The sequence below is a fragment of the Gouania willdenowi genome, chromosome 12 (assembly GCF_900634775.1).
Source record: "Gouania willdenowi chromosome 12, fGouWil2.1, whole genome shotgun sequence".
In the NCBI taxonomy this organism is placed as follows: Eukaryota; Metazoa; Chordata; class Actinopteri; order Blenniiformes; family Gobiesocidae; genus Gouania; species Gouania willdenowi.
The window spans coordinates 24,019,840-24,045,950 of NC_041055.1; the positions used below are offsets into that span (position 1 = coordinate 24,019,840).

The window sequence follows — 26,111 nt, forward strand, 5'->3', positions numbered from 1 at the left end:
ATTTGATGGAGAAGCATCAGAAATGGGAGTAATATAGAAAAAATGCATTAAAAGGAGCAAAAACATGCAAGAAAAAGTGATGAAAATAGGTTAAAATTCTGAAAGTTTGGTGTAGTTGCAGAAAAAGGGCAAAAATGGGATCAAATTGTTCAGAAAATATTCTTCCATTTCTTGAAGGCATCTGGGACCCCCTCCCAGTGTCTCACAACCCCAAACCAGTAAAGGTTGAGAACCCCAGCACTACAGTCACTCTATAAAATGGAGCTTTGACAAGAATATAATGGTGTGACTTAATTTGAAAGTGAGAATACAGACCCAACAGTACATTTAAGAAATCAAATCTGCTTTATTTCTTTTCTTTCAATAAGGGAGAATGTTGACCAACACCTGAATGGCTAAAGGTCTGGGAAGATAAATATAATGCTGGATCAGCTGTAAAAGCACTGGTCCTCTGCCAAAAAAGAAGAAGAAAAAGAAGAAGAAGAAGAGTTTTGCATTTCAAAAAGGTACAAAAAAAAAAAAAGAAAAAAAAAATAAATCCAGGCGTTAGTTTTAAACAGATACAATGAAATGCATCAAAGATCGTTTTGCAGGAAGGGATAAAGGGGCATAAACACTCCAAGCCTGACAGACCAATCAAATGAGAAAGCAGTCCATCCTGACCTCTTCAACATTAAATCCTTTTATAGTGCCACAATGTCTAAAATGAAATGTGGGTTCAGGTCTCCTTTCCCGACGATGAGGCTCGACTGTACAGTTACACACAGCAGTGAAGCACCGTATCAAGATGGACATTTTTGTAGGTCATGGAACGTTTTTTCCTTAAGCAGTAACATCATGTAACCAGTCATGACACTGTATTATTATGGCATTGTGAGTCGTGTCCATTACAAAACATTAACAGTTTCACATTTTCAAGCTAACGGCTTTAAAAGTCCTTGCCAGTCCACTGAACTCAACACCCAACAAACAGTGAGCAACTCAACATAAAAGCAAATAGAAAGATTTTTCCCACCAATCGGAATAGTTCATGAGTCCAATATCTTCAATGTTACCTTTCCAGAAGAATACACATTACCAACTTCACATGCAAGGATGTCCAAAAGATGATTTTTTTTTGTTTTGTTTTTTGAGGGGATGGGGGGGTTAAAAACAACTTATCAATAAAAGGCTGTCATGACTTAAACCTTTATTTAATGGCAATAGATGAAAGAAAAATGACAAAAATGTGCCACACTGCATTTTAGGTTTGTTATAAATGACAATTTTTTTGTTTTTTTTTTTTTTTTTTTTTTTAAATCAGCAGACATTGCTTTACATGACTCATCTGAAAGGTCTGCTTTCTGTAGAGGGCTACTACAGTTCATGAAGGAGTAAATACAGTTTGGCAAAATGTCATGATAAATGAGCCTTCTCCATTGGCCACTTTCTTCTTCTCCACTTCAGAAAAACACGCACAAAAAAGAAAAGAAAAAAAAAAACTCTCTTTTACCAATTTCCTCTTAAAAATGACTATTAATAAATTAAAGAGGACCTTGAAGAGATCTGCTTAAAAGACTGTTTTGTGTGTAAGCATATATTTATATATATTCATATACCTCTATATGTGGTTGTGACAGAAGTGTCCGGTTTGACAAGTTCAAGTGAGGCAGTCCTGTCTGTGTCTGTCTGTCTGTCTGCCTGCCTCCTTGCCATGGTGCTGTAGGATCTGATGGTTATCATCACAAGGCTTCAACAGGTAGAGGAGGAGCTTCTTTGTGTTTGATGCAGAAACCACTCTTAGGCCTTGCCTTCTTCCACTTTGATCACCTGGGGTTTAATAGCTCCAGTGCGCGCTGGCTTGGTTTGCGGTGCAGACTGAAGCGGCTCCTGGAGTTTGCTGGTTATTCCGCCTGGTGGTGTTTTACAGTCTCCCACTGCCTTTCGCACATCTCGCAATGTTTTATTCTGCAGCAAGAAAAAGACACTGTTATAAAACCCTCCAGCCTCACCTGTTTCATTGTCCATTCATAAGTTTGTATGCTGCGTTCGACAGCACTCGGGACAAGGATAAATCCAACAGAACGAATCGGGAAAGTGCAATAAAACGACTCTAGAGCTTGATCCAAGCAACCCGAGTCTATCAGAATGACGTCTTAGCAAAATGGCGGCACACACCGTGAAATGTAAACAGTCACTTTCTCCACAACTTGTACTTTTGTGTGTTGTCTAATTTGGCATTTTTGTTATTAAAAGTGTAGATTAACTCTGATGGGGCATTTCCATTCCCACTCTGTTTATTTGAATGTTACTCTGTCTAAGTAGTGATGCCTGTCTAGTTTAATGTATTGTTTCTACAGCTAAGGGTTCAATGACGCATGCAGGGTTCCCCCAGCTGGTGCGTTCCAAGTCATACCTACAGTATATGATGTTTCTCTCTTTCTTGCCCTAAAGTAGTTCATATATTTCCCCAGCAGGCATTTTTACACCTCAAAAAATATAAAAACAAACAACAGCTTCCTGTGGCCAGTCATGTTTTCCAAGCTTACTGAATGAAATGCATTTAACCCGGAAATCAATATCGATGATTCAGACTATTTAAGGTTCTGAGTGCAATCGAACGCAGCATTAAAGCTGCTGGACAAGATCTTTTTGTTTTTCCTAAATCCCATAAATCCATAGTCTAATTCTCATAAAGCAATAACTCGAAAATCATTTGCTCAAAGAAAAGATTGAAATTACCACCCGAAAGTGACCATTTGTTGACATCTTTGCGTATTGCATTGTGGGATGTGGAGTCCTGTAAACAGATACATAGAAGTGTTTTTCCTTCCTTCTAACCATGATTTCTTGTGTTTCTTCACCAGACAAAGTGGACAGCAATTTGCTTGACCCCATTTTTGTTCTAGTTTGTTAGGGCTATTCCCCGTGATATCAGAATGAAATAAAAACACTTCTACGCATCCATCTACGGGACTCCACATCCCACAATGCAAAGCACAAAAGTTTTTCAACAAGGTCAATAAACAGTGGAGGTCAAAACAAAAAAGAACCTTTGAACAGAAATTCCCACCTTTTACATCTTTTTTTGAGCAAATGATCTTTGATTGATTGATTTATGAGGCCTACACTATGGATTTATTTGATTACCACATTCTTTTCCAGCAGATTTAAATAGTTTAGGAATCTACATTATTGTATCTTCTGACAACAGTTCAAAATGTATCAGTGAATGTATTATCCTTTTACGTAAAGCACCACAGCATTAGTAAACCCAGTAATGAACAGATAACACATTGCAAAAACACACTTAACTAATTAACAATATATTAGTAATCAAATCTTTAAGATAAAAATATTACATTTGTTAAACAGACAACGAATATTAGCAATAATATGAACAATATGGCTACACAATCCTGAATAAAATCACTATTAAATGTATCTATAATCTTAAACTTGAATCTTTATTTGCACGAAACACAAAGCAGTCAAAGAAATAAAAAAGAAAATGGAGTAAAAATAAATTACCTATATTTACAGTGGGTGGCTCACCTTCATGCCATCCTCTGGCCCTTTGACGGAGGGCTCAGGGGCAGAGGGAGGGGGGTGGTTGGGAGGGTCACGGCTAGGGTTGGAGTAAGGGGGGGAACGAATGACGATGGGCTTGTTGACCTGCATAATAGGTCTCTGGATGGGGTTGGGGAAAGGGCCGGTGGTGGGGGGCCGCATGTGCATCACCATGCTACCCTGAGCAGGCTGGACCTGATGATGAGACAGCTTTATTAGGGAAAGCAAAGACTGAACTGCTTTTAATCACACATTTTGTCTAAGTTTAAAATTGTACAGTAAATCTAACTTTTAAAATGGTCTGAACAGAACAAATATTAGGTCAAGGTGCATCTATAACAAATACACACCTGCTGGGAGAAGTGTGAAGGTAGAGGGCCCACTGCTCCTGAGGGCTTCCCACTAGGGCTGGCAGACCCAGGCCTGAGGAAAAACAGAGTAAGTTTATTACAAATAATTTACCACAGATAATTTAACACTGTGAGCATTAATCTAAAGCTCCCACCTGTAAGATCCAGAGATGCCTGGTGAGTGACTGGGTTTTTCAGCAAACTGAAACCCTTTCATTTCCATCTGGGAACCCTCGAAACACAAACCATTAGTTTAGATAGTGAGACCTTTAAAAACAAGGTGGGATTGGCAGGTTAGTGGGGACTCATGGGGGAGTCTTACCTCTCTGCTGCCCGTCAGCAGTGCAGCCTGGGAGCCTGGTGGCAGCATTCTACGAGGAGTTCCAACAGACAGATTCTGTCCCTGCTGCAGCTGGATGGACTGGGGGAGGATGAGATGCTGCTGACCTGAACTATAGCGAAGCTGGGAACCAGGCAGAGGCATGGTCACCTGGAGACATTCAACATGATGTCATTATTATATTGTATTCTCAGCAAAAAACTATTTACATCGGATGGTCTGAAACATCATGAACTGCTTTATACGCACAGCTAAATTTACATCCCCAGGTCTGTCTAAAAGGAGATAAATGACAAATATAATAGAGGTATGGCGTTTTCACATTGTTGCTCGTTTGTTTTTAATAACTGCAAATGAAAGGGCTGACTGACTTTCAGCTGTATTTTGGAAACAGCCTTTTTGTTGTTTAATTTGCTTTATTTAAGTAAATAGAAGCAGGCTATTTTGTTTATTTTTTATTAACTTTCTGTAGTTTGGTGTGTTACACTTGTTTAGTTCCTGGTTTTATTTATTTATTTATTTTTATTTAAAGTAATTTGCTGAATGAGACACTTCTGTCTATCACCAAGCAAGTTTGTTAATGCACATCTGCTAATTAAAAACTATTGGCATTTGGTATACAATGTTTTCTAGAACAGTTCTCTTATTTCTGAATCCAAGTACCCCCTTTGTCTGACTACAACACTTTGCTCAGAATACTATGTAAAACAAATATAAAGCATCATGATGCAATAAGTGAATGATAACATACTTCAAAGAACCCAACTATGTAAATAAGTGGAATGAAACTGCATTTAGTTCCTCCTGAACAGATCTATTTCTACAGTAATTTCTATTCTATGATGTTTATCAGTAACAGTCCTGATCGGAGTACCTCGACAGAAAACAACAGATTCTATAAAAATCTTTCTCAAAATTCAAGACCTCTGACAAAAATGTACCTACAACATGAACAGTCTACAAACTAACCTGAATAAGAGGAGAGTCCATGAGCTGTGAGGAACCCATACCAGGGCCTTGATTCATTTGGCTGTCGTACACCAGCTGCTGACTGCCGTTCATTGGTTGGTAGTGTGAGCCGGACTGTGTCTTCACCATGTCTGAGGGCTGCATGCCGGGGAAAGGAGAGTACGGCCCCTTAAGTGGAGCTCCACCAGACAGCACCATGGGGCTGGGCTGGGACAGGTTGGGGTGCATATAAACCTGGGACCTGAATGCAACGACAAAGCAGGAGCGTAAGCAAAAATACATACGTACATTTATTTAACATTTTCATGCTGTGTGATATCTGTTAACAGAAAAAAATTGTTTTTCTTGGAAAACAAGTACCTGAAAGGAGGAATGGAGTTGAACATTTCCTGGGACTGGGACACAGGTAAACCACCTCGTAGCCCCAACTGAGCCTGAGCTTGAAGCGATGTGTGCAAAGAAATGGGAATCTGCTGGGCCGCAGCAGCCTGAAATGACACAACACAACATTAACATCTAGAACAGGAGTGTCAAACTCATTTTAGTTCTCTCAAGTGGGCTACAGATGTGCAGGAAAATGCATAGTTTCAACATGATTGTGCCCTAGTTTACACTTCTACATATACATAAAAACTAAATATGTAAGAAACTGACAATATCCAAGCAACAAGTGATAGATATCAGTTCCAACAGGATCCTCACTTTAAATTTAGATTTTGTGACAAATTTAAATTTACAGTAATTAAGGGAAATATTATGTAATAATTTAAAAGATTTTGTAAGAATTGTTCAACATTAAAAATGACTGCAATCATGCAATATAAGCCAGGAAAACTGTGAGCCCCTGCAAATATTGTTGAGTTTCTTTCACACAATGTTTCACATTTTCTCTTTTATTTACCTTACTCCTGCAGGCCCAATTGAACGATCTGAAGGGCTGGATTTGGCCCCGAGTTTGACACAAATGCAATCTAGACGTTTACATTCAAGAGTGTTTGTGCGTAAGTGACCCATATACCTGTGTGTACGTCTGCTGCTGGGTCATAGTGGGAGGCACGAGACGAGGCTGGCTTTGAAAGATGTGACCGTCCAGATACAATGGAGGAATGTGATTCCCTACACGAGAGACAGGATATTTCAGTTCAGCCTTGATCCATTGTTTATTCCACAAAAACTAAATTTACCTTGCATGGACATAGAAGGAGCCACTGAAGCCACAGGCATCGGAGGCATGGACACGCCTCCAAATGAGCTGTAACTGACACCAGTGGAAGAGCCGACACTGCAGGTAGGTTGAGCACCAGCGCCCCCTACAGGAGAACCCTGCTCTGGGAGAGACTGGGAGTTCTCCCAGGCTTTACGCGCTGACTCCATCTGCAGATACACAAAAGAACAGTTATCAGTGTCAACAGCTCACATCATTGCATCCTACTGTAAGGCAGTGGTTCTCAACTGGCCTGGCTTCGGGACCTACATCTCAAACTTATTCAATAAAAACAAGTTGCAGTTTGAACCTGACACATACTGCAAGATATCACAGTTTAACAATATGCAAAATTACAGTAACATTTTTAAAACTCAGTGCTTCAGCTATAGCCATTTTTATTAACAAACTCAAATTATATGAATCAAGGTGCAATCTAAAGTTATAAAATTACTTTTTTCATTTTAACTGCTAACTGCCTTATCAGTAGGTAAATACAGAAAAATATTTGAACCCAGACCTGAGTTTGGATATATTAATGGAACAACTGTGAATGTTTTTTGCTACTTATAAGAGTCTCAAAGTCTTGCGTAAGGGACAGCCTGATGGCTCCCACTTTAGTATTTCCAAATGATTTTGTGACAAATGAACGACTTTCTAAATACCTTGAGTGTGAGGTCAGCACTAGGGAAGGAGATGGGGTTGAGGTTGATGGCAGGCTGCAGGTGATTCGAGCGCAACATGGGGATACTCTGATTGAGAGTCGTCTGTGTGGAGCAAACACAAAACATTTTTAGATTCAAACAAGTCCTTTTAATTGACCAGATGTCACTACAATACAGCTGTGAGTGCTCACATTGGTGGAAAGTGCATCCTGAAGCTTGTTTACAGGGTTGGAGGTGGGCACCTGGGGGGAGCCTGGCGGTAGACTGAAATCAGAGTCTTTGGCACTGACTCCAAACTCAATGGGAGGCACAGGCAGAACAGTGTCAACGTGGAGATCCACGCCATTAACAGGTGTAATGTGGCCCCCCTCAAGCCTGTCAACACCTTCTGAGCCTTTCCTGTGCTTCAAGGAGCGTTCATTTCCGATGGGCCCTGGTTTGTGCTGTTCTTTAGTCTGTTCTGGGCCCGCGTCAGAGTCCTAGAAAAAAAGTGAAAAAATGTATATATTAAAAAAAAACACAAATAGACCTCTTGCTAATTAAAATAAAGTTTACCTCAGAGTTAGGCTCGCTCCCAGTATAAGACACCTGTTTATTCCATGAATCTCCACCAGATGATTGCACAGACAGAGCTTTGAGGGAGGAAATTAAAGTTAGTTTCGATCAGTTTTTCTTCACTGGGTCTGGATTTAGAATGCACCATTCGCCCATGACGGTATGCCATTACCCACATATAGCAAGACATTTTAAATTAAAGTTATAGAATGAAAAAGAAGAAAAATATACATGCCGGTAAAAGGGCAGGACAACAATACAAAGGATTATTATCCCATAGAGGGAGGGAGACAGCAGCTCACTGCATATGAAATCCCACTGAAAATTTAATCTTAAAACGTTTTAAGCATTTTTGGCCCAAACAAAAACACACCCTGTGAAAAATCATTGTTTTAATGAGCATAAACATTTTTTGACAACTGCATTTGTAAAACGTGACAGTGACTCACTAAGAAATGCTCCCTTGTATTTATTTTTTTTTATGAAGTGGAAGTTTGACTTCTTTCTGCTCTTTTATATTCATGCTTTTCTTTTTTCAATGTGGAGGAGAAAGAAATGATCAGTACCTGTACTGTTTGTCTCCCAGATTTCAGTCCCAAGATTATTTGGAGATATCACTTCCTCAGGTTGCTCAATGTTTATGCTTCCCTGCTTTTTGGCAAAGCGAGGCGGCATCTTGGAAGTGATTGCTCTGTTTTTCCCTGCAACCTGACAGACGAGGGGAAAACACATTTAAATGTTGATTTTAGTTATCACAAAACGAGCATTATCTCCACATTTTACTTACAGCAGGTCCCTGTTCCTTCCTCCTCCTCTCGTCCTCCTGTGGTCGTCTTTGCTTTTTTGACAAAGCGTCCTGATATGCATCTGCACTCGGACCCGTGTCTCCTTCAACTGCAAAATAATGACATCAAACCTCTAAATATTCATCTATGAACAAAGAACATGGGTGTAAAATGAAAAAAAAAAATATCAACAAGGAATACTAAAGTATGCAGTAAAAATAATAGATATTATTCAAAAACAAAAAAAAAGATTTTTAATGTATTCTTCACTGCAATTTTTCTAAGATAATTGTTCTTGTTTAATTTACATAGTTTACTTACTTGTGTAGCTGGCGAGCTCGTACTGGGACAAAGGTTCAGAAATGTCAGCCTTTATTTGTCCAGTCTTTAGTTCCTGGTCCAGTTTCTTCCCTGCAGGCTCAGTGGCCTCCCTCTCCTCTGCTGACTGTTCAATCCCATACACTGAGCCCAAATCATCTGGAGTCCTGCTAAACACAAGTAGTGAGAGGGCAATGATTTATTTTGGTCTTGAAAAAAGATGACGACAGTTTCGTCACTTTAGGTTTGAAAATCAAGCAAGAATATAATTATTGTGAAGGATTTTCAGCACAAGCCCAAACTCCAATTGAATCAAGCAACTAAAATGCTCAGTAAAAGTGAAACAAGTGAATTCCAACTGCAGCTGGTTGAACTATGAATCAGTGGCCTTACCTCTTACAAGAACTCCCTCCATTCTGCCAAGTGTCGCATCTGCTGGAGGAAGAAGTGATAGGATCCGACCCACGTACAATTTTGTTGGGCTCGAGTAGTGACGGTTCTCCTTTCCTGTTCTGCCGCTCCACCAGTGGTCTCTGACTGGAGAAACTTCTCTTGGATAGTTCTCTTTTCTCACTGGAGCCCGGTTCGCCAGGCCCTGAGTCTGAGGGAATTTCCACGTGTCCATGTGCAGATACGGTTCCTGCTTTTTTCTCTCTCCAGTCACCAAAGTCGCTGTTCTCCGAGCCCGTCTCCCACTCTTCAGTTTGATGATGCTGACTGGTGCGTCCTGGGTAGTGAGTGTTACTGGGCCAGTTGTCCTCCCCGCTGCTTTTGGGCCGTCCTGGCCAGGGAGTTGACAAGTCTCCGTTGATGTACTCGTCACTTGTCCACTGGTTTGATCCCGGTTCACGTTCTTGTTGTAGGCGACGAAACCTTGGGGGCTTGTCTTGGCGGGGAGGGCGTCGTCTCCTTAGCACCTGTCTGTCAGGGTTGTCATTGTCGAGGTAGAATTCCCCCTCGTGGTCCTCAGTGCCATTTTCCATGAAGGAGCCCGCAAATTTCGGAGTGTACTTAAAAGTATCGCGTTCAACTGGTGCTCTGCGAGAATACGTCGGATCAGCAATAGGATTGTAAGCATTTTCTTGCATGGAACCATTGCTGCTGCCATACTGTGGGCCACGACCACGCCATGTTGAAATGTCCCGGGATCCTCCAAAACTTTTGCTGTAGTTACCTGTGGTGTTCAGTCTCGGAGGAAGCACCCGACCCCCAAAGCCTCTGCTGGGTTTAGTCTTTTCTCTAGGATCTGCGGCTGGCTGATCTTCTGTGTACACTTTGTTTGATCGCCAAGAATCTCTATCAGCCCTACGAATTTCTCCTGCCTCTGCGTAACCTTCTCCGTTTTCAGATCCCTTTTGTCTGCGTCTTTTGGGAAGTTCCTCATACTCAGAGGCTTCACTCAAGGTTTCGCTAACGTTTCGTCTGCGAGGTTTGCCTCTCTGGAAGTCCTCAACCTTGATGATTTCCCTGGGAGGAACTCGACCTCTGCCTCCCCGCTGAGCATTACTACCACTGCAGTTGCTGTTGTTAAAAGCTCCTCTTAAATTATCGCCTCCTCGGCCACCGCGAGTTCCACCTCTAGCATTGAATTCTCTGAAGCCCCGACTGCGCCCTCTGCCAGTGCCCCTGAACGTGCCAAAGGCCTGCTCCTCATCTATGAAGATCCAGTTATTGCGGCGCGGTGTCTGGGATTCTCGGTTATCTTGACTTTCTCTAGAAGGCTGGCTCTTGCCGCCACCCCAAGCAATCTCTTTAACAGACTCGTCTCCGTGTGTGGTCAGAGGTCTTTCTGTTTTTATGGGAGCTTGTGTCTGATGTGGTCTCTCATCAGGCTGCTTTTCAACGACAGGCGAGGCTGGACGCCTGCTTGTGACGGGCTGGTTGTCTTTCTTCAGATCATAAACATTGGTGAGAACTTCTTTCTCCAGGCGGTATGGGACAGGCTTCTCCTCGGGCTCGGGTTTAGGCTTTTCAGTTTCCTTGTCTTCTACTTTGAGAGCTTTAAGAACCGGTTTTTTGATGGGCCCAGTTCTACGGGTCAAAGTGCGCCCACTGGTGTCAGACGGCTGGCTAACATTACTACTGGAACTGGAACTGACTTCAGACCACTGGCTTACATTCAAGACTCCATCTTGTTTCTGGCCTCCCTCCCTTTTCCAGGTGTCTTTGGAGGGAACAGAAGTTTCATCAGGGGATTCTGATCCTTCTTTTGAATGCTTGTCTCTTGAGTCCTGCTTTGAGTATTCACGATCTGAATGACCCTGTGAGAGGCTCTGAGCAGTGGTGAGCAAGCCTTGGTCCTGGTGTTGGTGGTCTCTGTCTGAGCATCGCCTCTGGTATGTATGATGAGGAAGATCATCTTGAGTGCGAGTCAGACACACACTGGATCTCTCTTCATAGGAGTCCTGTTGGGATGAGGCAGCCTCACGACTGTAGAAAAGAAAAATCAAACACGTAAGAAATATTGCTCGAGCCTACTTCGAGGTACTTCTTTATAGAGTTTAGATCGGGCACAAAAAATCCAGCCCGACCCGACCCCGCGGGCATAAAGCCCGACCCATTAACTTAAATTGTAGGCTCGAGCCTGAAGCAAACTCAATGTAACTTATTATTTTACTGAACGTATTGCAGCTGGTCGATTAGTAGCACGGTGACCCAGGCAGCGAGGTGGGACGCGCACACACTCACCGAAGCCCAAAAGGTATTGTAATGATGTGACTCGAGCCGTTATCACAGTTTTACAGGCTTTAATGGAGGTCGTAGTAACACGCCAAAAATAAACAAACACAAAAGGAACCGTCTTACGCTGTCATACACTCACACTACCGTGGGAAAAGAATTGTTCACTAGTCTTTTCCCCGCTTCCGCCTGCCCTTTCTCCAGCCTCCCAGCCAATCAACACTCAGAACACATGTAAACAAAGACACACATTGGCAGAGAAAGCTGCACAAAACCATGATGCTTTCTCGGCCATGGGAAATCTCAGCATCAGTTAACCACTGAATACACACAAGTGGAACATAACCAGAACATAGAACCCAGTCCGTCACAGTATGCAGACCAGACTGGGTGGCCCATACGTTGAGTGCAGACCTGACTGAAGCACGCAATCATATTTGTTCCCTGCGCTCATTCGCAAGTAAATGGTAACTAACTGTAATTCAAGTACCAATATGAAAAGCAAGTGGTATGTTTATCAAACTGTCAAATTACATTTTTCAAAAAAGTTTAGCTTTTGCATCTGCAACAGCTTCAGATTTTTTTTTTAAATTCTTAAATTCCTACAAAACCACATACATCTATAAAAATGTATGTTTTATGAAAATGAAGTGTAATTAACTTCCAAGCTATAATGCATTGAGGAATGAGGTAGTTTATCGAGGTCTGACGTGGTTCACCGATAACTACATGCTATGCATTAGTTAGTGCAATTAAATGTTTTGTTCGTCAAAAAACATGATTAAAAAAATGGATTTGAACATTTTTTAATTGATACAATAATCGCATGTTGATATATCGCTGAATCAATTTTTTCTTACACCCTTACCTGTCATCGGGCTGACCAGCATCAGAAATATCATGCTGCCTCTGGTAAGGCGGAGTAAAGCTGCGCAAAGGGTAGCCTTCTTGGTTCCACATGGGATAAGGATCAGATGATGGTGCCCGTCTCTCCTGTTGCAAATTGGGATGGCATCCATCATCAGATCCTGGGCTGTTCAGCTGGTCTTGATGCATAACAGGTTTTCCCATTCCTGCAATCGACATTGTATGGAACATTGCATGGGATTCAATGACATAAAAGGCAGTTTCTTAATTTGTGAAGATGTGATATGAAACCTTTATCTTTTACAATGCACGGGTATTTACCTGAGGCACCTGAGTAGTAGTCCACAGGAGAACGTCCTTGGGTCACACGAGGATCCATGAAAGGCGGCATCATCATCCAACGTGGATCAAATCCAAGGACGTGTGGTGGGTAGTAACCCCGCTGGGTGTGGCTCGAGCCCGATGGAGGAGTGTGACTGGACTGCTGCCAATGTGGCACTTTAAACATCTGCTCCTGTAGAAAGTGTGAATAATTTCAACCTTGTAAACCTTTTTGTTTTAAAGAAATGTTTCAAACAGTTCTGTCAAAAAGTAATTCAATTAGGGGTGTCAAACTCATTTTAGTTCAGGGGCCAAATACAGACTAGTTTGATCTTAAGTGAGCCACAGATTTTAGGTGAAAAAAAGAGGAAATTCAACAATCAAGTGCCCTTAATTGCACTTCCACGTATAAATGACATTTATGATATATCTTCAATACTTATATATAAGTACAGAAGTCCCTGCATGATCTTTACTTCAATTTCCCTGATTTTGGAAATTTTCAGTTAAAAAACGAGTGCCATCATGTGATAAGAACTGCAAAACTGAGCTCTGCAAACACTGTAGATTTTATTGAAATTTTTGGATTTGGACTGGCTGAGATATCTACAACTGAAATAATTGGTCATTTACAAAATGTTTCACGTTTTTTTTCTCTAGTGTTTATTACTTCTCGAGCAGGCCAAATTTGATGCTTTACAGGGCTGGATTTGGCCCCCGGGCCTTGAGTTTGACACGTGCCTTCCATGATTATGTGGCTAATACATCAATTATTATAAATATGGGTTTTCACCAGCTGCTGGGGGTGCTGTGGTTGCTTCTGAAATCGGGGAGGTATCGGTTTAGCGTAATGGAGTCCACCAAATTCTCCTGTGGGGGAGGAAGACTCTTGGCCATCATCCTCACTGCTTCGGTAGGTGGAAAATGCTGGTTCATCCCGAAAAGTATTTCCAGGGGAGTAATCAGCAGCGCACTCATTTCCATCTGTATATAGTTTTTTTTTCATATTATTTAGTTTCAAAAGTGCAAAAAAATTAGTTTGCAATCGATCTTACAGGATGTTTTTAAACTACCTTTTGTGCTGTAAGGCCAGATGTCCTGATGGCCTTTGCTCTGTTCCTTAGTTGGAGACAGCGGGATCTCTTTAGCATCCCCTTCTTTTAGGCCATCCTCCGTTCGCGATGACTGCCTCTCAATCTTCCCAAACTTCTCGTCAAGCTTTTTGAGTTTTTCTGCACATGCAGCAAGCCGTTCCTCTCTGGCACGCCGCTCTTCTTCCTCTCGCCGTCTGCGAGCTCTCTCAACTGCCTCGGACAGTTCAGGGGACACATATTTGGTCCTGGGTGGTGCCTGATTGTGAGGCTGGCGCTGGTGATCTTCCTGGTCGCTCAATGGGTCGCCTTTCTGCTGGACACAAGCAAAAAAAATGAGGCACCTTAAATCTCAAAAACATAAATTATTGGCTTGACCATTAAATCTCTACAGTGTTTATTTAAATATTTATGCCAGAACAGATTTGCTTTGTTTCATAATGCTTAGATAGCCTAAATACAATTACTTTTATGTAACACTTGCTCCAAGGACATTTTCTGTACTTTTATCTTACTCAAAAAGCTTGGCAAGTACAGTGGTCAGACATCGCTATGGTTACCACAAGGTTATCTTCTAATTTACTGCATGCTAGGTAAAGGCTCACTGCTGTGCATAACTAATAGTGTTATCTTGTTCACTGAAGTGACAGTGAGACTGACAAACATGTTTTTAAAGCAAAAAAAAAAAAGTTATATCAGCCGTTTATTAACTTCCTATAAGTTTTATTTACCAGGTTGTTCTCATTTATCACCAATACATTTATGAGAACCCACCAACTATCTCAAAGATGTCTTACTCCAAACACAAGTACTACTCACAAATAAATCTATGTCCGTATGCTCCTTATCTCTCATTCCATCTTTATTACGACATCTATTTCTTTCTACTTTTCTTTTTCAGCCAGTGTACCATTTAGAAGCATCTCTGAAGCACTGAAGATGTTTTAAATCTAACCTCAGACAAAGGCATTTTCTTAGAACCTTAAAAATTACATTAGACATTAAAATATTCCCACCAACTTTGCCAGCACCAATTGTCAAATGCCAATTTTAGTCAGTCAAATTATGTTCATATTTCAACCAATCATTCCAAAAAGTGGATTAATCATGTACTTTATTTTGGCACACTTATAAGAAAGTATTTAAACATTTAATGATCATCTATTGACCAGTCAAGCAGATTAAAGCTGCACATTAAACGCTAAATTAAAGATTGGTCAGCATTTGTTGCTACACTCATTTTATCACATGCCCAATAACCCTGCACCTTTTTATATCCAATGGCTGCTTTTTGAGTCAGTGTTTCATCCAGCTTCATTTTCTCCATCCCTCCGTGTCTTGTTACCTGGGTCTCTGTGGTGTGATATCTGTTGCTGGTCTTTCTGGAAGCTTCAGAATGGTGCTGTTGGTAGGAATATCCTTCGTCTAAACCCTCTAGAGGGTAGGATGGCTCCCCTGAACTCAGAGAGGACTGGCAGTCCCGCTGGTGGTCTCTCTCCCTCTCCCAATCCATCCTAAATTGCAACAATAAAATAGAAGACAGTCAAAGACAAAACTAAATTAAGGATCATCCAACCATGAGTGGAAGAGAAAATAACATCCTCACCATATCTTCTTATCACCAGGAGGACGATCTTCTTCATCGTCACTAAATTTTAACTTCTCGCTGTAATCCACTTCCTCATGAAGACCTGAAATATTTTCAAAATGAGCATTAGTCGTGATAAGGAGTGGAATTACAAACATTGGTTTTAAGCAACATTACATTTCAATGGAACAAGGTGAACATTTTGTGGCTGTGAATTCTCTGATAGTGTTTGTGCCATGTAAGGGAAAAATGTGAATATTTTAATAATGCAAAGCATCATACCAATCTTAAGGGTAAAATATACTCATTTGCATTACGGAAAATGAAGTGCAATGCACATTTGACTGTAAAGCAGGGGTGCCGGATCCAGTCCTCGAGGGCCAGATTCCTGAGACTTTTAGATGTCCCCCTGCTTCAACACACCTCATTGAAACCAACGTGTTGTCATCAAGCTCTGCAGAAGCATGATAACGAGCCATTCAGTTGATTCAGGTGTGTTGGAGCAGGGACACATCTAAAAGTCTTGAGGACTGAAGTCCGGCAAGTCTAAAGCAACGCACATGGAAAAAGCAATAGAGACTGAGGAGCTGCCTCATGTCCCAAAGGTCAATAATACCTTGGACTATGTAAATGCTTTTATGATCTTTTTTTTAATTTAGTAGGCTAATGATTAAGAAAAGTTATATGACAAAGGAATATTAGGGAAGCAGAACTACTGTAGGAAATTTGGAGAAAAAGCTACATAAAAAATGAGGGACATTAAACTGACCTGCCCATCCATCATCACATTCATTATCAAGCTCATCAAGATCCTTCAGATCATCTGGATTAATGATGGCTGGGCGAACGGGTCGTTCTCCAGGCCTGCGAATGGGCTGAGAGGAAAGTCGAGGCAAAGGACGAACAAAGCGGTTCTCCCTTCTCACATCGCCACTGCAACAAAGACGATATTTTAAAAACAGTGAGACATAACACACCTCCAACCCAAATGAAGTAACAGCTTACTTTACAAGTTCAGGTTTGGCATAGCTCTGCCTAAAAGAGGATTTGCTGTCCAATCGAGCTGCTGGTGCAACTGGGGTATGAACAGGCTCGGTGCCCGGTGCCTCTCGTGTCTCTTTAGAGCACATCTGGAAAAAATTTAAATAATTACAAATGCAACTTAAATAAATATTAAATATTTAAAACAATGAGAAGAAGCCCAATGACTTACAAATGCAGGCAACATGTCATGGTAGACAGCAGTTGAAGTGTGATGCAGCTGGTACTGCAGCGCAGTGGGGACGGTTGTTCTGCGAACAGGCTGAGCGGGTCGCAGGGAAGGCTCCTTGGGGTCAAGGCCTGGTGAATGAGCCGTCATCGCACTGGAAGAGGTCGTGCCGGTGGCGGAGGAGGGGTGAGATGTGGCTGGAGGGGTGCCAGTCTCGCCCAGGGCACTGAGTTTACCCTCAGACTCTGCTGGCAGGCTGAGGGTCAGGGATGAGGGTTGAAGGTTCCTGCCACCACCTTCCCTCCAGCTTGTCACATCTTCAAGAAACAAATGAAAGGTTGCAGGGAAAAGGGAACAGCAATTAAAACGAGCTAGTTTAGAAACTGTGAGAGATGTTATGTTTAATTCTATACTACAGTGCTTCCTAAAAGCCTTTTAGCTCTAACAACTCGCTACCTTATTATCAGTTTACATTCCAAGAAAACTCCTTCTGAGCCTGCAGCTACTTCTTCAACCTGAGAGGGAGGAAGTTAACTCACTCTGGGGGCGGAGGCTTGGTCCGGGCCCATACGACGGATCGAAGCCGTTTTTTTCCTTGCCAGCCTTGTCCTGTTCGCCAGCTGCCTTCAGCGTGGGAAATTCCTCGTGAGAGAAGGGCTGAAGTCGGTTTGAGGCCCTTAAACCTAATGTTGCCATTGAAAGATATGAGCAAAGATACAAATATTGGCTTCTCCAATGATAACACAAGTTTGAACATTTCAATCTTAAATGCTTCTCTTGACAGTGGTCTCCAACCACTGGGATGCAGACTGTACTGGTCCATGAACCATCTAGTGCCAAATTGCAAAGGGAAAAAAAATTTGTTTAAATAACATTATTTTTTATTAGTAGTACCCTATTGAAATGCACCTCATTTTTATTATTATTCTTACAAAAAAGTGATTGCATTTTTGAGGACCTAAACATGTTCAAAAACTCATGAAAATTTGAACATATATTAAGACTGGCCAAAAATGTTATATTGCACATGTGAATGGCAAAATGACTCAATGGGGGGGCTAATACAATTAGTTTCACGTACAGCTACGAAAATCTGTAGAATTCTGACCATTACTGTAGAGGTAGGACGGATGACATCACAGATTCCTTGCTTTTATAGAGAGATATACGTCTTGCATCCAACACTGCACTGTTAAAGTACTTTTAAACATACATGTTTATTTGGTTGTGTTATAAAACAATCTTCACAATAAAGTTGAATCTTTATAGATTGAAATATTCCTCTTAGCAGCCTGTTCACTAGGATGATGTGCTACGCTTATGGAAGTTATTAAGAATTTGTAGAGCTAAGTAGATGCTCATTAATTATAGCAGCTTTCATTTGTATGCCAAAAACATTAGTTATGGTTTAATCCAACTGTCATTCATAGTCAAAGAGCCACCTATCCATAAAAGGAAATAATCATAGGCATTGTATTTGCACAGAACACTGCAGAAAAATTTGTGATGTAATCCTTGAAAATGGTCAGCTACTGTTTGTCTCAACACTTTAAAATTTCTGCCACACACCGACATGTAACACACCTCAACGTGTGCCACCTTCCGACATGCATGTGGTTGCGAGGGCCCGTTCAACACTGCTTGCAGCTTTAATATTCATTTAAGTTTTGGTGATTTTATTTTGAAAAATTTGTCACTTCCAGTTCAGATTTCATAAGACTCTGTGCTGAATCAAGAGCGTGCAGACGTTGCCATGGAGCTCATGAACTCGTTTCACAGAAAGACGGGCAGGTAAGTAGATGGTCCGTGGTTGTGGATCAATGCTTTAACACATCACAAGTGGGATGACTCACCATCTGGCTCGACTGCCTTTCCGTTTAGCTGGGCCCATTGCTTTGGTCCAGTGTTTGTGTTCTAGGAAGATTATGAAAACCAAGGTGAAACACATAAAAATGAAGTTTTTTTTCTTAAAACATAAAATTTGCATTATTGTTACATAATCTAGAATGCCCAAGTTGAAAAACGTAAATAAATATACCTCCTGGCTGACTTTCGGTGAGGGCTTCTGAAGATTGGAGATAGATTTCTGTAAAGCCAGCTGTGGCGGCAACTCCTGCTGCTGTGGTGTTGATGCAATAGAACTACGTACACGAGAGAAAAGCACAAAAGTTACTGATGCTGTCATTGATTTAGGGCAAAACAAACATTCAGTCCCGTGCCATTCACAAAAGTTAAAGTACTGTACTTCACTAGTCAAAGGTTCTGCTTCCCAATGGAAGTCTAGGTACACAGTTATCTCTTAGTCAATCTTAAGATTACTGTAATGATATGGCAGGGCTGTTCATGTCTTTTTCTCAGTGTACCTCTTTTGATCGGGTTGTTCCTGCTTGTTTGCCCATCCTGTACCGTCTTTGGGCACTATAATCACGTTGGGATCGTTTCCTTTGTTTTCAGACTTCAAACTTGGAAGGTGAGCAGGTGGGGGCATGCGCCGGGCTGTGGCCACTTTTCCAAGACTCTGCAAGCCATGTCGGGGAACTACTAAAAGTAAAAAGAAGGGTGATTAAAATTGAAGCCTAAACAGAACTCTGACAGGAATAAGATGGTTAGAGGTGATCAGCTGTACATACCTGTGTTTTTTTGATTTTCTATTGATTTTCCCTTGTACTTGTCAAATAGGCTGAGTGAGGAGTACTTGCTTTTCCCATCCTTGGACTTGGTTATTTGCCCCAAACGATCGGACATTGCGATGTAATGTCATCGAGTATGGAAATTTTTCTTTGCGCCTCTTCCCAGTGCCTTCTTATTCTATGAGAAAAAGAACAATCTTTGTAAATAGATATCCTTCAAAAGGGCTTATCCTGTAACTGGCAATACTTATTTATGAAATTACATTATAATTAACTTAATCCTTTAGTGGTCGCATTTTTCTGTTAATCAATATGAAAACAACTCAAGAACTATACATCAATAATATTACAGGGTTCTCACCAGGAATTTTTCACATCATAGGGGGCGTGACGCACGAGCGGCCAAAATTAGTGAAGTAAAGCTAAAGTAGTTTTTTTAATCTTTGTTACTGCCTTACTTTTTGGGGGTGTGCCATCTAAGGGACCTCACAATTAGATTTTGATTCAGGGTGCTACGATTCGAATAATCAACGATAATTACGTTATTCACGATTATCACAATTTTCATGCATCTTTTTTTCTTTTCCGCACTTTGTGGCTATTTCATACTTTTAAAGATGTGTCGGTATCCATTGATTAAGTAACCAAACAAATGTATCACTATTAGGGATGTAACGATTCACTTAACTCCCGATACAATTCGATTCACATTACTGGGTTCACGATACAATTCTCTCACGATTTATTTTACAAAATGGGACTGTAGAAAAATGATGATTGAAAAATATTCCTTTATTTTTTGGGGGAAACTATGAAAAACTATACTGTATTCCTTTTGTTTTTCATTGTCAAAAGAATCCCTTGATGAACTATTCAAAACAATGCAATTTAACTAAAAATAAATCTTGAATGAAATAAATAAAGGAATAATACAAATGAAGAAGAAGCCTATTAATTTAAATTCTGGTTCTATAGTAAACAATGCAAAACTGCATAATAGTTCTTTTTAAAAGTGCAACTGAAAATGTATTTTGTGCCTTAACAATTAGACTTAAAAAAAAAAAAAAAACAGTCATTTCACTGTATTTGTTTGGACCAGCAGAGGGCGCTGGTAACCCAGTGGTTGGTTGGCATGCAGATATCTTGCAGTGAAGAAGAGATGCTATGCTAGCAGACAGAGCTAATAGAAAAACGTGACTTTTACAGATATTCATGCAATATTACAGATATTTTTGGTGCTAAAAAATAATAAAAAAGGAATCATTTATGAATATGTTTAAAAGTAGAAGGCGGCCAAAAAGAAAGTATTAGCAGACTCCGCCCGCCGCCAACACTTCTGGCCAGCCCTCTGCTGGTTAAAAAAAGTACTGCGATTCAATTTTCAGAGTATCGATGTGAATCGTGATACCTATGAATCAATTTTTAACTGCCTTATGATTAATCGTTACATCCCTAATTACTATTCTCTTTACTAATATCAAAATCACCAAATCCAAGATAAATCATATTACAAAAGAAATAAATATATATTAAAAAAAACTAAAATATTAGCTTGTTCAGCTTATTCAATCTGATCTAAGACAAACGTGTATCATCTAAAAATAAAGTCCCACAAGAAACTAAATATTTTCATGTGCATAATCAAATCAGCTTTAAAAACATAAAACCGACAATATCAGCTCTCATAACACTTTTGGAATTTGGGTTTTTAAATAAAAGGTGGATGGATAAAAGAACACAATGATTATTATTGCCAGGAACTGTAAGTGCTGAGACAAATGTGCAGCTACTCATCATCGTTGCGGTCTTCACTTTCAAATGATTGTGTAATAAAAGGAGCAGTTCAACAAGCTTCCAATCACTGCTCTCTGCTGTGCAGTTACACAGCGGTCTGTGTTTCTAGACGGGTCGGGTGGGTGGTTGACATCACCACCGACCCCTGGCGCCAACTGCCGTGATCCGGTCCCTGTATCAGGGAACTGAGGACAGTCCGTGAGGCAGGGGCTCTGTCCCGGCCGGAGAGCGCTCAGCGAGGAAACCATGTCCATGGCCCCGGTAAGCTGCGAGTTGGGCGCGGGGCTGTGCCTTCGCTGACGGGCCCTTCCAGGCCACGATATCTTTGAGCCTCCATGCACAGCGGAGTCCGGACTGTCCCCACTCCTCGGAGCTTAAATGCATGAACGGTTATTACGGTTAAGTAAGCAAAGGATTGCACACAGGCAGCATCAGGGGCAGCTAAAGGACTGCATGGGTCCTTAGGTAAAGACGGAAGCGTCCGAGCCAATCACCTGTAGTAAACAGACAGTGCGGCTGATGCATGTGTTTCTGAGTTATTCAGATTTTTAAAAAAGAGTTAAAACAACCTGTGCACACCTGGAAGTCCCTTTTGCGTCCATGTGTGCAACAATTAATACGACGGTACTGATTAAAAAAGGAAAAAACAGAAAATCGTTGCTGAAAACTGCTGAAAAATTGCTTCGTAGGGGAGCAAAATTACAACGTCGAGGGCCCCTACGCTCAACAGCACTGGCGAGAACCCTGTATTACACATAAATATTAAGCTTCCAACAGAGTGTGCAACTTTAAGCAACCTGGGGAGTTTGCTGTCTGCTACACTGTCCATATAAGGTTTGTAATGTTCAGGCTATACAATGCTTCTACTAACCTTAGCTAAGCAGCAAAAATCATCCAGTTCACTGCCCATTATACAACAATCAACAGTGACTAAAAATGAGACTGACCAGGAATCCAGCTTATGTTTCTGTATAATTCAGGTACCAAAATAAATTGTAGTTTACAACTGTGTATAGAAAGTACTTTACGAGTACAATTGCATTTGAAATCCCAGAATTCACTTCTTAAACCTGAAATGGCAATACTTTTTTCGATTCAGGGAACATGGAAATATGACAGAATACACGCACAAATGCATATTTGGGGAAAATATGTATTTACATTATATTTTTTCCAATAAATGTGTGGTTGAATGTGGAGCAAAAAAACTTGGAAAAGTTTAATCTCATGCTAAATCCTGCCTGAACTCTGAGACATATTTTGAGACAATATTACACAGGCATTACACAATATCTTAAATTATTATTAAAATGAATGGTGGAATGTCTTGCAAACAAGTGTAAAAATCAGAACGACGTGTTAAATCTCTTATATCCCAACTAACTATTGTAGCATTTTTTTGTGAGCCAATTGAAGGAGCCCATTTGCAGTTTATCAGCATTTCACATCAACATAAATATTATCATAATTATATGACTGCAACTATGAGGATAAAAGTGTTGAATAATTCAAGCCTTGTGACCTTAATTCTAGTTGGTTTGTCTCACAACCACATTTAACCTTATTGACATATTGGTTTCTTATAAACTAGGAGTGTGACGATACAGTATCTCGATGTGGCGATATATAGCAATATTTTTTCGTGCGATCGATTATTGATATGCTCGCGTTAAGTATCGATTTTTATTTCTATTTATTTTTCAAAACCTTTTTTGCTTTTTCACTAAAATGTGCAGGTAGGTCTTCACAGAAATTTTGTCACTGTTTGTTGAAGGAACCAATATATTGTTTACTGGAATATTGCACTATAATGGTGTGACTGGTAAGAAAGACCCTATTTATTTATTTTTTTACAGAAAGCAATATTGGAGATACTTATTCGTTTACATTGATATGTTGACAATATGTTGACCAATATATCGATAATCGAAGTATTGTCATATCGTGAGATAATCGTTATTGTGAGCTTTGCATCGCATACCGTGAGGTACCCAGAGGTTCCCACCACTATTATGAACAAGGTGTTTATGCCATGTTTCTAATCTAGAATCTAGTTTTTTAAATGTTTGACTTTTTCCATTGCTTGGATTCCAAATTCCCTTTACATTACTCTGTATAGTGAAATTTTAAAATACAAATAAGTTTATATTAAACTGTATCCTAAATCAGGTGTTTCGGTTGAACTCTAAAAACTGGCTACGTTTTCCAATGTACTGAAACACATGCATTTGTCTCAAACTAAATGATAATCACTTGGTACAACCTCAATCCATCTAGATGACTTTCTCTCTTAGGATGCAGCTCATCACCATAAATCATTTTCAAACATCAAGTACTTGTTTTTTGCACTGTGAGGAGATTCCTGCATTTCTCTGATGGCTCTGCAAACATTTACAGAGGTCCTGCTTCTTCTCATCTTTTGTCTGCTTTTATTGAGAAATTGTATTCGTTGTTAAAGTACTACACACTTTATTCATTTATCAAGTTGTTGAGATAAATGTCTTACTTTACACTACCGACCACGGAAAACATGCAATTCTGAAACGGAAAAAGTAATCTGAACCGGGGTCTTTTCTGGCCACAATAAGACATGGAAATACCTCCAGTGCATGTTTTTGAAAAATATGTCAAGCATTCACAAACTATTTTTCCCTGGAAAACTATGACTGAATGTCTGGCAATATCGAAATTGGTCATATACAAATATGTCCTATTTTGCTCATTATGGCTTTCAAAATCTCATGCAACATGTTACTGTTTGACTCGTCATGTTATCCTGATACTGAAAATGAATAATGCAGAGCTTTATATAAAGTACGTTTTTAATCTGTTGTGACTGTATTAAAACCTGAAAAGGCAATAATATAGGTTTAGCCGATGGTGATTTAGTTACACTGGTGACAAGTCATGACAGGAGAATTACAGCTCTAATCCGCCGGTTGATGGTAATTTAAGATTTCACAAATAACTTTATGGGACCATATCATGCATTTATGATATTACCCCCACAAACTGGGTGACAGAAAGGTCTTGCGGTCATTTAGCGTATCCCTACGAGATTCCTTAAGTCATCTAAGCATAAAAACATTAATTTATTAATAGTAGTTAACTATATCAAAAAAAAAAAAAACCCTGAGTGTTTGTTATCAAGCTTTTTTTTTTATTATTTTTTTTTTTTACAGTTTTTATTACCTAGTACCGGTAATTATGGTGGACCATTGATTTATAGTTCATGTGTCAATAAAGCTCAGATGAGTCACAATATTAGTAATTTATTTCTTCCAATCGCCCTATTTATCATTGAATAATAGCCAACTCTGGAATTTAGTACTTTATAGTAAAATGGGGAAGATTAAGATAGCATACTTTTCACAGTCCTCGCATTTACATCTCCTCTGCACTGTCAGAGTAAAATTGGAAACATAAATTGCACAGAATTATACACATACAGTAACATCCAATCTGACTTACTGTAAAGTGTAAATTTTAAATCAGTCAAACCTTACATTTTTTAAGAAATGTTTAATTTTTGTTATTAATCTATGTACGTTTAGATTCATCAATGTGACAAAAACACCAAGATGAATTGCTGGTATGTGCAATTGACTGTATGTGTAGTCTTTTCCCCCCCCCCCCTGATTCTGATTAATAAAGCAAATAAAACAAACTAGTAATGACACAACAATGCACAAGTTCAGAGTAAAAGTAAAACCAAATTACAAATGCATCTAAAATAATAGGAGCTGTTAATTTAAGAATTAAGTCTCAATTTAGTTACACAGATTAAAGCTCCACTCCAGTGGCATGATTACTATAATAAAATAACACGAAACATACATTTTCATACATAATTTTGATCACCACAAAGACCAATACATTTAAATTAAAAATTAAAAAAAAGAAGGCGAAAATGCTTAACAGAACGAATACAAAAGTGTTGGTTAAGTTGTAAACTAAACATATCACCTCTTGTTTGCTGTATATGCATTACTTTTTTAATGTTGGCTACGTTAGTGTTAGCAACCATACATCATAATCAGAACACAAATTGTATCTGCAAGAGAAGAAATAAACCTAAATCACGTTTGAAAATGTAGCATTTAAGTTCAAGAATTAGCCGTAGCTTGCTAGCAGTGACATATTAGCTGGTGGCTAAGCTACAGAGGCTATGTAAACATCGTATGACAGCTAAATGACTACTTGGGAGTTCTTGGCTTTGCGAGAGGTTTTAGTGCGCCTCGGAAAAACCAATAAAACAACAATTTGTTCGGTTTATGTTAATATGTGCTTTTACTAAGCATTAACTAACGAACTTCGGCATTAGTAGCTTGTTTGTCAACTAGCCAAACGGCGACACTTCTAGTGTAGTGTTACAAAAACAAGCCTGGCAGGCCGGGAGCTTTGCTGCACGTTTACATAGAACCAAAAAGGGAATAAATAAGCAGTCGTTTTGAGATTTGGTCAGTGAAACACCCAGACCAAGCATATCATTTTCTTCCTGGCAGGGCTTTTTTTTTTTTTTGGACACTTTGGAGGCGGAGGTGGCAATGTAGGACAAGGCGATTAAAAATGGCTGCTGCCCAGAACAAAGCAACAATAAAACTGGGCAGCGGAAAAAGAAGAGGAAAAGCGGCCGATTTCACACAGTCATCCACGTTCATTACTCACCAATTTAACAATTTGGAGTTCCTTTAATCCAATGGCAGGGATATATTTCCACTAGCGAGTGTCAACTCGACGGATGGATAGCGATGCTAGAGCCGAATGTTAACGGTTTGAGCCGATCGCGGTGTTGTTGCTGGGGTCGTACCCGGCCTGCGAATGAACGGGCCACAGTGGGCGGGGTCCGCACGGCATAACGTCATACGTCACACACGGGATTTTACAGCCACTGCCACCCTCTGGTTGGAAACTGTAACTACAGATGGAAAAACCTATTTTGGGATAATACCGAAGTGTTTTTATGCAAACGCCTCTAGGGGGCGCAGTGGTCAAGGCTCTATCTGCTATGAGACAGATTTCCTTTGTAGAAATCTTTCTAATTTCATGTTTCCTTCATGGTGACATGGGAAAATATTGAATTGTTATTTCTGACTGAGGGTATTAAAGATAAATGGCATTAACACCAAATAAAATCACAATGTAACAATTTGTCAACCTAAAATTAAATAGAATTGTGCAATAACTCTGTCACCT

The 26,111-nt window shown here is 40.0% G+C and overlaps 1 protein-coding gene across 5 annotated transcripts; it reads right to left on the reverse strand.

Annotated features, from left to right (window-relative positions):
* Positions 1 to 322: 322 nt before the first annotated feature.
* On the reverse strand, positions 323 to 25,751 carry prrc2b (proline-rich coiled-coil 2B). 5 transcript variants are annotated; one of them, XM_028462252.1, is made up of 31 exons: positions 25,584 to 25,751; positions 19,122 to 19,299; positions 18,855 to 19,032; positions 18,530 to 18,632; positions 18,345 to 18,405; positions 17,031 to 17,174; positions 16,495 to 16,808; positions 16,287 to 16,411; positions 16,051 to 16,214; positions 15,300 to 15,384; positions 15,039 to 15,207; positions 13,676 to 14,006; positions 13,396 to 13,586; positions 12,603 to 12,795; positions 12,283 to 12,487; positions 9,129 to 11,165; positions 8,739 to 8,905; positions 8,420 to 8,526; positions 8,199 to 8,340; positions 7,633 to 7,709; positions 7,269 to 7,556; positions 7,078 to 7,179; positions 6,393 to 6,582; positions 6,227 to 6,324; positions 5,569 to 5,696; positions 5,209 to 5,449; positions 4,222 to 4,389; positions 4,055 to 4,131; positions 3,900 to 3,972; positions 3,535 to 3,744; positions 323 to 1,947 (listed from the first exon to the last, which is right to left on the reverse strand). In XM_028462252.1, the coding sequence occupies exons 2-31, from the start codon at positions 19,234 to 19,236 to the stop codon at positions 1,780 to 1,782; spliced, it is 6,651 nt and encodes a 2,216-aa protein (XP_028318053.1). In that variant the 5' UTR covers positions 19,237 to 19,299; positions 25,584 to 25,751; the 3' UTR covers positions 323 to 1,779. The 5 variants fall into 5 exon arrangements, with proteins under 5 accessions (XP_028318053.1, XP_028318054.1, XP_028318056.1 ...); XM_028462253.1 differs by having other exon boundaries at positions 8,739 to 8,902; positions 13,676 to 14,009; XM_028462255.1 differs by having other exon boundaries at positions 4,055 to 4,122; positions 13,676 to 14,009.
* Between the last annotated feature and the right edge of the window lie 360 nt (positions 25,752 to 26,111).

Excerpts from the sequence above, each read along its gene's own strand:
- prrc2b (XM_028462251.1), bottom strand. The coding sequence starts at position 19,236 with ATGTCCGATCGTTTGGGGCAAATAACCAAGTCCAAGGATGGGAAAAGC. Across the intron at positions 13,587-13,675 it reads CTGGCCTTACAGCACAAAAG|ATGGAAATGAGTGCGCTGCT; the intron begins GTAGTTTAAAAA and ends AACTATATACAG. Across the intron at positions 6,583-7,077 it reads GTGCTGACCTCACACTCAAG|ATGGAGTCAGCGCGTAAAGC; the intron begins GTATTTAGAAAG and ends GTGTATCTGCAG.